The 17,080-nt window shown below is 37.1% G+C and overlaps 1 protein-coding gene across 2 annotated transcripts; it reads left to right on the forward strand.

Annotated features, from left to right (window-relative positions):
* LOC109831790 (double-stranded RNA-binding protein 2-like) lies at window positions 10,124–16,659 on the forward strand. Of its 2 annotated transcripts, none has more exons than XM_020399223.1 (4): window positions 10,124–10,314; window positions 10,750–10,997; window positions 14,607–14,826; window positions 15,450–16,659. In XM_020399223.1, exons 2-4 carry the CDS (start codon window positions 10,752–10,754, stop codon window positions 16,427–16,429), a joined length of 1,446 nt encoding a protein of 481 aa, XP_020254812.1. In that variant the 5' UTR covers window positions 10,124–10,314; window positions 10,750–10,751; the 3' UTR covers window positions 16,430–16,659. The 2 variants fall into 2 exon arrangements, with proteins under 2 accessions (XP_020254812.1, XP_020254813.1); XM_020399224.1 differs by lacking the exon at window positions 10,124–10,314 and adding an exon at window positions 10,361–10,603.

Here is a 17,080-nt window from a genome sequence, read left to right on the forward strand (position 1 = left end):
GCCGTTTCGGGTACCGGTTCGGGTCCTGGGACACTCTAGACGAGACCCGAACCAACCCGTGGGCCAAATCGTATCTTTTCAACAAAAAGGATCCGCCCCGGGATCACGTGTGCAGACCCGTTATCATCAGACCCGACGGAGGAACCATACCCGGAGTCGTGGACTACTGCCCTCCGAAGCTGAATAAAAAAGGGGCTATGACTTCCGTCGATGAGAGCGCTTGTCGGGCTCAGCCCATTAAACCATATGCGAAGGATCATGTGCCCGGTAACCGTAAAATGGGCTTTCCTAGTGGCATGTTTCAGAGGCTAAAGTCCGAACCCGCTTTGATATCGGATGATGGGTGGACCCGGCCCAGCCTAAAAGGGTGGACGCTGTCACCGGAGGACGCACTACAAAAAGGGCCCAATAATAGGGACTCAGATTATATCGGGGGTTCGGCCCAGCCCAATTTAGGTTCCGAGTGGGCTGGTTTGGGCCCAAAAGGTCGATTAGAGAAAGCGACCAATGAAATTAACAGGTCCGCTGAGTATGTTAAGGGACAAGCGGGGCCCACTTTGTCAGCTGGTGGTCGGCGGTGGGGCCCAACGGGGATTGCAACTATTGATAGTAGAGAGGCCGTGAAGAAATACGGTGGGCGGTATAATATGTGAAAGTGTAATCAGTGTTATTTCGCTGGAAAATAGATGTATTTTTATATCCAAAAGTTAGTTATCAATAAAACAAGTACAAATATAAATATACAATTTATTAGCTTTTGAGAATTTAAGATCTTTTCTTAAAGTGTGAAATAAATGTGATTTGGTCTTCTTCTTTAAGCCCAAGAGGCAAGAGCCCTCTCTCAAATGAAAAAAAAAACCAAAGATTATGTTGTATACTCTTGTCTCATTTATTTTCTTCAAAACAGAAAAAGTTAAGTTTCAGAGAATCCCCTATGCTTAGAAGTTTCTTAGATTAACCTTCATTAACTTTCAAAATATCACAAAAGTTTTTTTTTTATGTTTCGGGGTTCTCAGAAAACCCCTTCAACTTTAAACATTGTTTAAAAAATCTCTCAAACTGAGTTAAACGCATTTTTCACATAGGTGAATAAGCTTATACTTAGGGATATTTTGCCAGTGAAAATAGTGGTTTTATGTTTTTAGGATTTTTTTTTAACCAATAAAGGGGATTCTCTAAGTACTCCTTGTGACATCTAGAATTCTTTATTTACAGTTTTGTCCCCGTTAGATCAAATTCTTATTCCTATTCTATGAAAAGAGTGAAACAAACACCCCTAAAGAGATCATCTAGAGAATGTCTAAACTGAAGCGTGTCTCTCTATTTTTTCCCCCCTCTTTTTTTAAAAAAAAAATTTATCCAATGACCTTCTACACGGTTAGATAATAATGCCAAACATTTGAGGATACATAACTTAATAATTTCGGAAATTTGACTTAGAACAGTCTACGACTTGACAAGAAATTGACTTTTATATTAATGAATTGACTTTCTATCCACCACTTTAATTTATTGCAGCCTTGATTTCAACCAAGACCACTATGAATGACCTCTTGTATCACACGTGCTATGAGAGGATAAGTTCGTCATTAGATTAATAATACGGACTGATACATGACATCTGAGCTTTCTGTAGAGTGCAGACTTACATTTCGAAGAAAATTGAATGTAAAAAAAAAAAGAAAAGTGAAATCCTTAGTACTTACCATGACAATAAATTCCTCTTTCTCTGATTAATTATCAATGTCTCAGATCGATAGTAATTGATGTTGCGTAGATATCATCCGTTGAATCAGTGCACAAGTCTAATCCAGCTGTTTTATATTTTCTTTTCCTCTCATTAATGATAATACTTGGGCCCGCTACTTATAGTTTAACAATTATTCCCATCTGTGTCCAAAATGAGCTTTGCTACGGAGACCAAAAATATGAGACCAATAAGGGGGACAAGTGAGATGCCGTCATCTTGATGGCCAGCTCATTATCCAATAGGAGAGGGATACCTAACTTGTCCCTCTTATTGGTCCCATATTTTGGGTCCTTGAGAAATTTTTCGTCCAAAATATATGAGACCATCACTAAATACGTATATTTTAAAAAATTTCAAGATTTTATTTAAATGTGTTGTAAAAATAATATGACCTACCTAATATATTTTAATTTTAGGGTATATGACACTAAAGCCCTAGAACTTCCAGCATTTTTGCAGTGAACCAACAAAATCTTCTAAAATCACACTGCACCCACGGTATCTATTGGAATTGTGGAAAACTGCAAATAAGTGTTCGCGCTTTGCAGATAACCCCATGACGGCATTAGTCTGCATTTTATAATCCAAACATGTGTCGTCATCGTGAAGGTTTTCTGCAAAACATGAAAACTTAGTGGGCGTTTCTGCTATTCCATTAGTTAGTGGGGGTTTAGTGCGATTTTAGAAGCTCTTTGGGGGTTTGCTGCAAGATGATAGAAGTTCTTGGGGATTTAGTGCGACTTACCCTTAATTTTATGCATATGTTTAAAGTTTAGCTTTGAAGTGACAAGAGGTAGCGTGCATATTGATATTGTATTATGGATGAGATAGGGATCTCTTTATTCTTGAGTGTATAAAATCATATTGTGACAAATGTGGTTACCTACCTCATTAAGGATCATCAATGGATTCGATAATGCAAAAAATATTTGACGGATCAAGCCGAACTATCTCTGGATCTAGGTAAAAACTGAACATATAAAATAATGAATAAAATCTAGATGATGCTTACTGTATCTCTCTCACACATTTATTTTTGAAAAAATTCTCCAATGACCCAAAATATAGGACCAACAGGGGGACAAGGGAGGTATCGCTCTCCTATTGCGTAATGAGTTGACCATCATTAATAATATACAACTCATTACGTAATAGGAGGGTAACACCTTACCTCCCCACCCCCCAGTTGGTCGCATATTTTTTGTCCACGTAGCAAAGCTCTTATTTTTGTGTATAGGACTTTAAAAGTTAACAGACAAGTGGTTGAGTTTCTACGGTTTCTTTAAATTGCATGTATTAAGAAATTTTAAAGCAAAAAATTGAGTTTTTTCTCTTTTTATTTTGTGGCTTTAACGAGTTGCCAACCTTATCACTAACGTTAGGAACATTTCAACATCATTAATGAGCCACTCCACCTATATATAATTAATTGATATAAATTGAGCATAAAATAAAATATACTAAAAAAAATTCCAACTATATGCGCATGCATTTAATGTGATAATAAGGAAAGGAAACTGTATACAACTCGATTTAAATCTAGTTAATTATGCTCTTATGCAGCTATGTACATTATAAATTTAATTAATGATTATTCCAACCAAAGAGTGTTTATCTCAGAAGCAAGAATAAAATTTGAGGATATAAAAGTCATAATTAGGCAACCTGTTTGCCCATCCTTTGTTATTGTTCACTGTTCCTCCGATTTGAGAAGATAGTGAACAGTAGTCACTTGTGACTCGTTTGGTTGGTAAAAAAAAACACAGAAAAATGCTAAAAGAAAACTGACACAAATGTATTTTTGATATTTTCCTTCACAATATGGTGTTTGGTTTTCAAAAATCCAAAAAAGAAAGTGACGGAAAATAAAAGCGCTATGTTGGATTTTTACCTAGAAATTTTGTTGGAGTTGAGAGGCCGATTACGAGAAAAAACCTGACATTTTCTCTCTCCGTACCCCTAAAATGTTTTCTAGGATTCGTGATCAGTGTTTATTTTTTTTTTGCCGCTACTCGATCTGGTCACCTCCGCCACTTAGGGTTCGCCTTCCTCCTCTGCCTTCCCCCCTTCTCGTGTTCCTCCTCCACCGTCAAATACAATCATATTTTTCTCCTCTGCCTTCATCCCGCCGTGCAAAGGCTAGTGAAGTGACCTCCTCAGGCTTCTCTCCCGCCTTCCCACCGTGCAAAGCCCAGCGACGTGACCTCCTCCACCTTCTCCACTATTATTTAGAGGTAATTTATTTTATTTTTTATTTTTTTTGGTTACTAAATCTTTTATAAATTGCTCATTTTAGGAGTTTTGGTGTTGGATTTTCATTTGATGGATTTTATTGTTGTTAAAAAAATTTAAATTCTCTACCCATAAATTTCTGTTAATCTACTACATTTTATTGTTGATTAAGCTTATCAGAGTTTGTTTTAATTACAAAAATTAGTAATTTTCTTGTATATAAATGTGAAGAATAGCTCGCACTTTTTTAAAAGTAATTTTGTAGTTTAATGTGGTATATATGATGAAAGTTTCAATGAAAAGTACTAAGAAAGTTCTTATTGGAGTTTGGTATCCTGGATATTGTGTAGTTTTTTTTTACAAGTTATTCCTAAAAAGGGGAGGTTCTATTCCTGATGATGGAGAAAGATTGAACCTACACACTGGAAGAGAGTCGTTGCTTAGTGTTATCATTGTAACTTATAGCTTCATGACTCTATGCTCATTCTTGCCAATGCACTTTGTATATTGATCGAATTGGCTATGATCAATGGTATTGAGATTGTGATTCTTTATAAATAATTATAATTGTACTTGATTTTATTATCGCCTCATTGAAGTCGAAGCTTTCATTTGATTGGCCAGTCTAGTATGTTTAGGAATACTATTATTTGTTGGTATAAGATTTCACCCTTAGAACTTGTTAATATTATGAAACAGTTTTAATTGTTTCCAAATTAAGTAATATTTTGTAAGCACTTAAAAGTAATTTGCATATCTGATTAATTCCTATGACTTGAACATGGTGCATTTCTTAGTTGGTAAACTGTGTGGTTGTTTATATGATGTAATGATTAGCGTATCTTGATAATTGCATGATTTCATTTGTTTTAATAATGTTAATACATACTTTAATATGATGCTAGTATTATAGATGGGTGGTGAACTTGATGAAGAGACCGTAATTAACATGTGCTCGGGTGCTACACTCTTTGTTTTAGTCATGATTATGAAATTATGAGGAGAATGCAAAGTAGACGTAGGTCCATTCGCCAGGGTCCTAGTGAAAAGAAAATAAAATAATATAAAATTAGAAAAGATCACATGAATCGAATATATAATGAATTCGGTGATAGTTATGTCAACTATGTTAGAATGCGCAGCGGTGCTTTTATAAAGCTTGCAGAAATTACGAGGAGGAGTAATTTGTTACGAGACTCGATACACGTTACAGTCGAGGAGCAGCTTGCTATGAGTTTGAATATATTGGGGCATAAAACTAAAAATTGAATTGTTAGGTCACATTTTATTAGATCCAGTGAGACTGTAAGTAGATATTTTAACAAGGTGTTAGAAGTCATTTGCCACATACGTCCCTGCTTCTTGAGACATGCACGGAATGAAGTTCCGCAAGAGATCATTAACCATCCGTTATACTACCCTTATTTCAAGGTATATGCTCTATACATTGTGAATATCTCAATTACTTTTTAATTTAATACAAATGTTCACTAGTAATATTTTATAATCTCTAGGATTGTATTGATATGATAGATGGAAAGCATATTGATGCTATGTTACCTGACCATCTTGCTCCATGATTCTGTGATCGTAAAGGAGTCACACAAAATATTCTAGTGGTGTCTACTCCAAATAAACTATTCACTTACGTATTAGCGGGGTGGGAATGTTCTGCAAACAACTTTAGAGTCCTTCAAGATGCATTATCTAGGCCACCACCTCATAGCCAGAGAGTATATGATGGTAGTTTTATTAAAATTTGGAATCCTACATATTTACTTCAACAATAAGATTGATATACAATGCAACGTTAAAGAATACTAATAAACAATTTTATATCATGAAAATTGTAGGAAAATATTACTTGTGTGATGTTGGATATACGACAATGCCCGGTTTCATCTCCCCATATCATTGTGTCCATTATCATTTGAAGGAACAAATAGGAAGAACACCCAAAAATAAATAAAATTATTTAATCATAGACATTCTTCATTAAGGTCTAAGATTGAATCTAAATTTGGTTGTTTGAAGAATCGTTTCAAGATTCTCACTACTAAGCCTCATTACTCATTTCCTGCATAAGTTGATATTGAGCCTCATTACCCATTTCCTGCATAAGTTGATATTGTATTGGTATGCGTGGTTCATCATAATTACATTGTAATAGTTGACCCGGATGATGAGATATTCAATGAGACAATTAACATTGAAGAGGATGAAGATGATGTTGCGGGGGAAGAAGATAATAATATTGTTAATTTTCTCAATCTCAAACTCAAAAGGAGCAAACTTAATCAAGAAACCTATGGAAGGATCGTAGAGATCATATAGTTTGTGAGATGTGGGATGGCTATTTTTAAAATTAATACCTCAATTGGTTAAAAATTTTAAATTCCTATCTCAAGTGGTCTTATTTCGGAACTTTAGACCCTAAAATGGTGAGTATTCTCACACTACTTATTATTCACAAATATTTTGTCCTGTTTGAGTGGTAAGTACACCATGGTGACCATAGCCATGGTTTCTTCTATTTTTTAATTTGAACCAAACACTATAAAATGAGGGAATCAAGTCACACATCAAATGTATGGTCAAAAAATTAAAGTTTGATTGATTTCTTGTTTTAAGAATGGGTTCGATCGCTTAGTACGAATCCTTTACAATCACTCACTCTCGATTACAGAGGAAGAGAATATTAATTTGACATCTCTTTGTTTAAAAGTGAGTTTTTGGTGACGAAAGGATACTTCTCTCGATGTTCAAGCCGAGCTTGCTTCTCATTGACGATCAGATCAAGATCACAAAAGTTTTTGATGGTGGCTTAGATCATGAGAATGCAAATACTGATCTCTCTTCACGCGATAACCAAAAATCTTCCAAAAAATGTCCAAAAGCCCTATTTTTATAGCTGCTTGTGACTATTTATAGGGTTTCAGCACGTAACCGACATGCTAAAATTATGGGTAGAGGGCGTAATTGCCTCCTGTAATTCAGCCCACGTTGGTTAATGGGACGTAACATGCTTATGAAGTTTAGCACACATGGCTGACTAGGTCTTCGGAGCCGTTACAGCTGGATCTCCTGCGGACGACGAGCTTTGCTACATGATAAGGTTCGTCAGATCATATGAGCCTCAGTACACAACGAGGTTCGTTGGCAAGGCAGGCTTTGCAGTATAGCGAGCTTCTTCTGACAAACTTTGTCTTTATTGACTTCGTCTAACGAGCTTCGTCTTCACTGATGAGCTTCGTCTTCATTGACGCGCTTTAAATCTTGTTTCTAATGACAATCTTTATTGTTTGAGACGAGGTCTGTTATTGTAATGATCCTCGTCATGCTTGTTATGAGCTTCAACGCTTTAAGGCCAAATGATTAGCCGATGATCTATAAAGATCCATGAGAGTGGAGGAGAGATAGGTTTTTTGACTAGCCTCTCAATCTTCCCCCTTTCTTTCATGTTGATCTTGCATATTTATAGGATTAGGACCATTATGGAGTGAGTTAATGGGCTTTAACTCCCCTTATATTGAAGGAGTTAGTGGTCATTAACTCTCACTTAAGTAAGTGAGTTAGTGGTCATTAACTCTCCTTAAATGAGTAAGTTATTGGTCATTAATCCTCTTTAAATGTAGCCTCTGAAAATTATGACAGATGAGGTTTGGCTATGCACGAAGTTCGTCAATAATAGCAACGACGAACTTCATCTTCAATGATGAACTTCGTTTCTTGACAAACTTCGTCTTCTGAGAGGTGAGGCACTGTTTGACGAGGTTCATCTGCAGATGGACTTTGTCTCTTGGATGAGCTTCATCTTCTAGAGGATTTTCGTCTCTAAACGAACTTCGTCAGACAATGAACTTCGACTCTATTGATCGTTTTCATTGGCTGAGATGAGGTTTATCATGATGACGAGCCTCGTCATGCTTGTAGCGAGGTTCAACCTTGCTTAATTCCTTGGTATTTTTAGTGCCTACATCAACTATTTTCTTATCTTTTCAATTTGAACCAAACTAAGGAAAGTGATGGAAAGTAATTATGCACCATCTTTCTTTATAAAACAAACACAAAAAATACTCTTCCAAAAAAGTGAGGGAAACACCAAAAAGTGAAGGAAAGTAAGTTTTGAAAAGTGAAGGAAAGTAACCAAACAGCCCCTCAAAGAATCCTCTACCAAACATATCTTATTAATTTGCCCCCCCCCCCCCCCCCCCCCCTCTTCAAACCTCCTAACAAAATGACCTTAATTTAAATTGAATGATTTTGGAAGTATGTGATACATGTATAAAATGTGTTGAAGTTTTTTGGAAATATTGTTTCTAATTCATTTCTCTCAATGATTAAAATACTCCTCACTTTACTTTTTAAGGTTTTCACATGAAAACTATCTAAACATTTTTCTAAATTGATATTTGCCACATTTCCTTTTAATTTTTGGTCAAAAGCATCTTTACTTGCATACATGTTTGCAATGCCACACGTAATCTATTTTTTACCTTTAAAAATCTAAACTTTTAAAATACCTTCACTCAAACATTCATATTTTGTATTAACCCCCAAACTCTATCATATTTTAAAATTAGTCCCCCAAATCGACGTCGTCCTTTTTAGAGAGGGCAATGGGGAGGTCTAGATCGTTGATTTTTTACTCCTTAGCTAGGGTTTCGAGGGTTTTTTCTTGGATTGGAGGGCGGGAGGGAGAGTAGATTAGGGGGAGGTGAGGTGACATGGGGAAAATTGAGGGGAGGATTTTCTTGGATTGGAGGGCCAGAGGAAGGAAGGATTGAGTAAAGCTAAGGTTAGGGTTGACGAGTTTGGAATTGGGAATTAGGGTTGGAAATTGGGCTGCAGTTTGGATATTTGGGTTTGGAGATTTAGGCTCTAATTTCAAAATATAAAAGATGTGGAGGATTAATATCTAAAGAACCCTTAAGTTTGTATTTAGTTTAGAAAAATGTGCTTTAGGTTGTAGGTAAAATGGGAATTTCAAACCTTTTTTTGGGCTGAAAAATCGATTAGACGTAACATTGCAAACATGTATACAAGTAAAGGTTCTTTTGATCAAAAATAAAAAGGAAAAATTATACCTATAAATTTGGACAAAAGTTAAATGTGTTTCTTATGCAAAACCTCTACTTTTTATAGCAAAACCCAAATCTCTCGTGTTCTAAAAAAAAAATCAGATGTAGTTTATTTGGTCATCAGAGAACCAAATCGCAAGATCTCTAAAGGTTTGAGAGACACATGAGCAATTTCAAAGATTTGAGAGACTAAGGGCCCGTTTGGATAATGGAACTATTAGAAGTAAGAAGTAGGTTATAGAAGTAACTTTCAAAACTGTGAAGTAGGAAGTAGTGGAAATAGCATTTTTTTTGTTTCATATATTTTTAGAAGTAATGGAAGTAGAACTTCTTCCTCTTTATTTACTTTTTTTGTTTGGATAACATTTGAAAATATTATTAGGAAGTAATTTTATCAATGAAAAGTTGTTAGAAGTAACTAATAAAGGAAATATTAATAAAAAAATTATTTATGTCATAATTAATATGTATTTCAACTACTTCCGAGCTACTTCTGAGTATTGAGGATTGGAAAAATATTTTGGAAGTAAGGATGACACGTAGACGCCACATAAGCATTTAGGGAAGTATTGGAAGTAAGTTTTTCAGAGAACCAAACATATTTTTTTGCTTGGAAGTAGCAGAAGTAGCCTCTACTTCTTTTACTTCAGCTACTTCACAATTATTTTCCGTGCAAAGAAACAGGCCCTAACATTTAACTGACCCAAAAAATCAAACATGACCTCATTCTAATATCTAAAAGAAAAATGCATTAGAGACCCAAAAACATAGGAACCTATATGAGACATGTGAGATGTCGGCTCTCTGTCCCATGATGTACTGTTCATGGGACGACTCCTCACGTGTCCCATATAGGGTCCCATATTTTTGAGTCCCTATAGCACCACCCTATCCAAAAAAGAATTGAAACCTAATTTGAAGGGATTGCATTTATTGAGATGTGACGATCAAATGAAAAGCAAAGGCTACCTCATTTTCATCGTTCTTCATCATTAGTTGCTCTGACTCAGCAGCTAGTTTAGTGGGCAACAAAACAAGGGAAGAAAACACCGCAAGCTCATTAAAAAACGCATTGAGTAGGAGAGAGAGAGAAAACGGGGAGGAGAGAGAAAGTGCAGCATCAACGCTGAAAACACTTCAAAAACTTTTCCCCTTTTTTCCCCCTTTTCCTCCCCCTTTCTCCCTCTTTTTTCTCCTTCCCAAAGCGTTAAAGATTCGATCTTTGCGTGCCAAATCTGGGTTCGAGCTGAGGTGAGCCCTTTCTTCCCTTTTTTCTATTAATGGGTGGTTCAAATTCACGGGCTTTCCTTGTTTTTTTTAGCTGTCGGATTTTGATTCTGTTTGTTACCTTCGTTTATCATAGAATTATACTGAAATGGGTTGCGTCTGAAACTGCGAAATTGGCATTTTGCATTGAATATTGGGGGTTGCCTTGGGGGGTTTAGGTGCGATTTTTTGGTTGAGAGATGTTGAAGAGCTGCCATTTGTGATCCTACGGTCTGCCTGGCTCTTGAGCTTCTGAAATTTCTTAGAAAATATGGTTCTTATTCTTCTCTTTTCAATTTGGACATAAGTATTTGGATATAAGTACCCAATAGCTAGTATTTGTTTTGGTTGCATAACCTGTGAGGATAAAACAAAGGAGAAGAAATGATGGAATATTGCTTCATTGTTTGTTGGTTTTAGGCATGTATAAGAACCAGCTGCAAGAACTTGCTCAAAGAAGTTGTTTCAACTTGCCCGCTTATGCTTGCATCCGCGAGGGACCAGATCATGCTCCTCGGTTCAAGGCGACCGTCAATTTCAATGGTGAGGTCTTCGAGAGCCCGAACTTTTGCACTACATTAAGACAAGCAGAGCATGCAGCAGCTGAGGTAGCTCTAAATACCCTCTCGAGGAGAGGCCCGTCGAGATCATTGGCTGCAAAAGTTCTGGTGCGCTTTATAACCCTCCATCCTTTTAGCTTATGATATTTCATGTCGAATATTCTATTGCTTTATTTTCATGCCGGGTGCAACGGTGCAGTCTAGCTTCTGCTGATCTCAAGCTGAATGGATAGACTTATTATTATTAGTAGTAGTAGTAGTAGTAAGGAGGTGGATGGATCGTTTCTTCTCATGGAGAAATTGAGCAATGTTTTATTTGCATAAAGTCGCTTAAACATTCGTTCATAATGTCATCGCTTGCTTAATGGAGAATTAAAAATGCTTAAGATTAAGGTGGCAACTAGGACACATACGTTGGATTTTGAGAGCATGAAATGCAGCGTAAAACCATAATGCATGTATAGCATCCATTTAATCTACTTCAACTCTAATCTGTGGGCCCCTAACCCTCTTTGCAACTTCCAATATCAAGGGATAAGGAAATTTATGTTCATATGTATTCAGGATAGTGAATTTTGTGATTGTTGTGTCAATCTAAGTCAATATTGTTGTTAACCCCCACACTTCTTGTTTGGCCACTTTAAAGAGGTGTAATCTAAATTAGAATACGATAGCACTTGACACATTCAAAGTTGCATGCTAATTTCTAGAGTCTGATTATCGATACATGAGCAGCACTGTGTCAATCTTATACCCAAACTAAATCTCACTCCTGAATCAGAACTTCCTAGAAGCTCTTACATCTTGATTTGCTTTTGCTCGAACACATTTACTGATATAGTTTTTCCATGATCCTTTTCTCAAAAATGTTAGTTACGATTAATTCTTGAGCTCATAGGAATAATTTTATGACGAAAATGAGTTTTATCACATATCCCATGTGGAACTAGCTGATATTTTTGGGTGTAACATACTCCATTTAGGATATGGTCTCCTGAGCATTTAACTTGTAACAAAGGCGAAGTTAGATTTTAAAGATGAGCTCAATATATTCTAGAGGCGACTCGCAAATTGAAGAGGTGGTTCCCGATATGTGATGTATGAAGTGACACTTTACTCTGTATGATTCTAGAGGAACTTAATTCCACACACTTGTGGTTGGTGCTAGACTTTGATACCATTTATTTCGTAGGAGCCTAGGTCACCCATCCTAAAATTGCTCTTCAATAACCACACTTAACTACATAGTCTTTCCATGATTTTTTTCCTTAAAAATACTACTTGTAATTAGTTCTTGATTTCGTAGATTGCAGAATGAAATTAGTTCTTGACTTCGTAGATTACAGAATGAAGTTTCCTTTATCTCATATCCCATTTAGGACTATTCAATATTGTTTGTGGTGTTACATTAGGAACTACTCACAGTCTAATCCCCCTCGTTGCTGCATTTTTTTTTTTGGAGAAACTTTTTATTACTCAAAAACCTTTACAAAATATACCCCAGCATACCCAGGTTTAACATATTAACAACCATGTTAACAGTCTCCTAAACGGAAAGAAGAACAAACTTTCGGACTATGCACACCTAGGAAGTAACAAAAACCAAACCAAACCTCCAAAACACATAGCACACATGTGAGTTATAACAAAACTTAGAGATCCCCTCTACATCCTCATATGCACAAAAGTCAAAACCTTACCAGCAACAGCAATTACTTATGAGGCTCACTTCAAAGCAGCTTCACCCATTACAAACACCAACCAGAGCATCATATAACACGTTATATAAGGCACTCCTAGCCTGAACTAAGATATTCAAAAACCTCAACGTCAGATTTTATCATGAGCAATAACATCATTTAAGATTTTTTCAAGTTTGACGTACCTCCAAGAGCTCCTGATTCTACCAAAATGCTTCCGCATATCAGCGGAACACAGAGTTTATCACCACACGCCTATCCGTAATTTAACCCTGCACTTAACATCTCCTACATACTGCTGATAAATTGAGGAGAGTGAGCTTCAAGCTTATACAATCTTGAGTTCTTCTCTTGTCAAATCCTATAATTTGCAGATAACAAGCAACGCCTTGACATGCAACTTTTAATCTTTTTCCCTTTACCATCCTCTGAAACCACACTATAAACTAAGGCCATGCTCTAGCATAGGTCATTAATTTCATCTCCTGAAATATAGCCAGAATAACAACCCGAGAATATGAGCATTAAAAGAAAACATGGTCCATGTTTTCATTACAAGTAGCATACATTGACACCCCTATCATCAGTAAGAATACCCATTTTTACCATCCATTCGTTAGTCATCATAGCAACTAACCGAGCTATAAAACATATCTTGGATCACCACCTTCCCCCCCTACAGCCTTGAGCCACTCCATTTCAGCATAATGTTCAGAAAAGCACTGTGAATTGAGAAAGAACCTAAATTGAAAATTTGACATTAATATCTATGAAAATATTCCAAGTTCAAGATCCTCCCTGTTTTCCCTGAGCACTCCAAATATCAGATTCATGACTCTCGAAAAAAAGAAAAATAAATCATTTTGTCCATTCATAAGCTTGCTCAGATTTTATGGGGCACTTGTCTGACCAAGGGCGTAACTAGAATTCAAAGTTCGTGGGGGCCAACGGCCTATGACTTGTGGGCTTAATTTGGGTTCTGTCTTATAGGCTTTGGCTCAAGGATGAGGCCATGATCATTTAGCTAGGGGGGTTGGGGGAGGGGGGCTCATTGCCAGGGATAAGCAAATAAAGTCATATGACATCAATTAAATCATTTTGGTATCGTTAATTGAAAAAAGATTACTCTCCATAGGTCTAACGATACAGAAGCTCTAATGTATTTCGGTTTAAACACCTGCTCAAATATGGTTTGATTCTCATCCTTCCTACTTATAACAAGAACGCGCGCGCGTGTGTATATATATCCCGAATTCACGAGTGACATAGCCACCAGAAAAATGTAGAAATTAGGAGATCTTAATGGTAATAACTTGAGGGACTATTTTCAAAATATTAAAATTTTAAGAGACTGATATTAGAGAATTCATACGAAATAAAAGAGTGGGTCTCTCTCATTGGAGGTGAATTAACTTTGTTTCCATCTTTTCAAAAGCTAGACAAAGTTACCCAAATTGAAAGATTAATATTATAGTTGCTTCAATTGCTCCCTGTTTAATATTCTAGTTTGGCACAGGAGTTATCTTTGCGTGCGTAGAGCTCGGGAGGGGCCATGGCCTTCCCCAGACCCTCAAAAGCTCCGCCATTGTGTCTGACTAATCTTGACTCGCAACATACATGCAGTTTATGCATCTATAATGCAATAAGTCCAATATCCAAGACTCTTCTTGTTTCCTCTGAGCATTTCAAATACCAGATTCGTGACTCTTGAAATAATAAAACTCATCTTGCCTATCCATAAGCTTGCTCAATTTTTGGTGCAATTTTCTGACTAATCTTGAGTCCTAACAGTAACATACATGCAGCTTATGTAGCTATATTGCAATAAGTCCAAATATGGAAAATGTAAAATATGACAATAAGTCCAATATGGAAAATGTAAAATATATTAGATTATATATAAAAAAAATGGTTTATGCAATAACTTCTTAGTATTGCGCAGCAAGCCTAGTATTGCACACCAATCTCGAATGCTGACGATTGATTTAATACGTTCTGTTTTTAATTAAACTTACAGGATGAAACTGGTGTTTACAAGAACTTACTTCAAGAAACGGCTCACCGAGCTGGGTTGAAATTACCAGTTTATACTACAATTCGCTCTGGACCGGGCCATACACCTATATTCTCATGCACGGTAGAGCTTGCGGGAATGAGCTTTAGTGGAGAGCCTGCCAAGACCAAGAAGCAAGCTCAAAAAAATGCTGCCATGGCTGCCTGGTCTGCGTTGAAACAATGTGAGTCTTGTCTTTATTGAATGATCCTGTTTTTGGTTCACTAACAAATTGGTCACCAAATTACTCCAGTACTAGAATTTAATATGAGCCAACAGTATAATCAATACAAAAGTAGATGTTGATTTTGAGCACTGAACTTGAAATTTATGAATGTTGGAGTATGCAAATTTGCAGTATTTATTGACGTTGTGCCATCCAAGTTGGATCTTATTTTAGCAAAGAGCTGTTATTTTCTGTTAACTGGTTTTATTTGTTGCATAGCTTGAGTTCTTAAGCAATTAATTCAAATCAATAATATATTTTGCCACTAATTCTTTTGGAACCAATTAAAGCGATGCTGCTGACTGAATCTTATTGTCTATTGTCGTATTTTCCTCGATGCTTTTATATGGCCTCTAGTTCATATTAGTAAAATGCAAAACATGGTCAGGTGACATTTTTGAAGCAATGTCTTCCGGATGCTTAAATAAGATGAAACTATTTTAAGTGCTTAGTCATAAAAAATCACTTCCAATGCATTTATTGTTTTTTTTCATGTCAATATGATCCAGAAAAAAAAATCTTAAAACCTAGTGTCATAAAATGACTTTTTATTTTCTTATCATTAAAAATTCTCCATGCAGTGCCACAGTCTGGTTCCTCTTGCTCATCCTGCTCTTCACCATCCGACCACGAGCAAACCGACGAACAAGGTCAGATAACTGTGGCCCGTGTACTCTCAAGCCTGTGTCATTCAGAAAGCAACAAGCAATCTCTTCAAACCAGTGACCGACATCATAAAAGCCATCAGAGACCAGTTACAGTTCCGCATAACAGAACCAATTATTCCTACTATCCCATGCCTTTTCACAATTGGGCTTATCCAAATCTCTCGCCAGATGCACTAATGTACCATATGTGGCATCAAGCCCAAGCATCTCACCTTGCAAATGCTAGATCCATACCATTTCTTCGGTCCATGTTACAACCTTCTCAAAGTCAATTATACCCGGGGATTGCCCAAGAATGTATGAATCCAATGCTTTGCTTCCCTCGATCCACTACCCCAGTTCTGTCAAATCCATCAAGAATCCGGTCTCAGGTGACTATTCAAGAGATTCACGAGGAGAAAACCCAATCAGAAGACAAAGAATGGCTTCGTAATGGTAATCCGGATGCTATCAATCTTCAGTGTGATGGTTCCAACAGAGAGACCGATATTTCCCACAAAGTATTTGATCCATTGTCTACAGTATCTGATACCTTTGTGGTTAAGGATCCCTGTGAGAGTAAAATGATCCGAGAGAGAGAATTTGGCTCGACCGGTCCAAGGGGGTTTAGACCACCTCAGATGTCGCTTTCACGAGCAAGAGGTCCATCCACTGCTACCCCAGTAACTATAAGGACTCAGGTGCCGGCGTGCTCAACAAGGCCTAGTTTAGTAAACCAGAATGATTGGTTGCCGCCTCCGGTGAACTTTATGGCTCCACCTGTTCACATGAGAACAGTTGTGCCGGTATGTTCAGCTCCTCCTGTAAGAGAACCACATTCAGCACAAAAGAGCAGTCAGGACGCAGAGGACAATAGAGGGGTCAGTTCAGAGTTTTCTAAGCTTCAGATATGAGCAACAATTTTGGAATCATTTTAGCTACAACTCTTTCATCACTTTAAAATAGAGCAATGTATTGCATTGGCTTGTGGGGTTATCTACTGTTGTTCCACGGTGGGGTCGAAGAAAATAAAATGCAAAAGGTTTATTTTAATTTTTTTCAGTGTAAATTCTTTGTTGAGATGGAAAACTGGAGAGTGAAATTATTGGTATCTTGGTCTTGAATGCAAGTATTATTTTGCGTACGTGCTTCCTTGGTATATAAATATTATGGCCTTTTATTCATAGCCCTCTATGCTCTCCGTAACTTCGAAGTTTTGGTGTAGAGAGAATATGTGGAAGATATGACATTTACCTCCATCTTCACAGGCACAGTAGTATAGAGTTTCTTAAGTATATCTCAGGTTCTTTTGAGATGCCTATTGGAGTGACCTGCAACTATTACTTAACTTATTTTTTTTATTTACTTGGCGAACTCCGGCGTAGTCGAGGGCGCGGCGGGGAGCGGCGGCGACGAGGTCGGGCAGATGAGAGGAGGGGAGGCGGCGGCGAACTCGAGGGGAGGCTTGGGACCTGGGCGGAGGCGGCGACGGCGAGGAGGACGAGGGCCAGTGCGACGGGCTTGAGAAAGCCCTTGGGTTGAGAGAGAGAAGAGAGAGAGAGAGA

The sequence above is a fragment of the Asparagus officinalis genome, chromosome 2 (genome assembly GCF_001876935.1).
Source record: "Asparagus officinalis chromosome 2, Aspof.V1, whole genome shotgun sequence".
NCBI lineage: Eukaryota > Viridiplantae > Streptophyta > Magnoliopsida > Asparagales > Asparagaceae > Asparagus > Asparagus officinalis.

Bases quoted from the DNA above. Each gene is read 5' to 3' on its own strand.
- LOC109831790 (XM_020399223.1), top strand. From the start codon at position 10,752: ATGTATAAGAACCAGCTGCAAGAACTTGCTCAAAGAAGTTGTTTCAAC. The intron at 10,998-14,606 runs GTGCGCTTTATA...TTAAACTTACAG, and splicing joins CATTGGCTGCAAAAGTTCTG to GATGAAACTGGTGTTTACAA. The intron at 14,827-15,449 runs GTGAGTCTTGTC...TTCTCCATGCAG, and splicing joins CTGGTCTGCGTTGAAACAAT to TGCCACAGTCTGGTTCCTCT.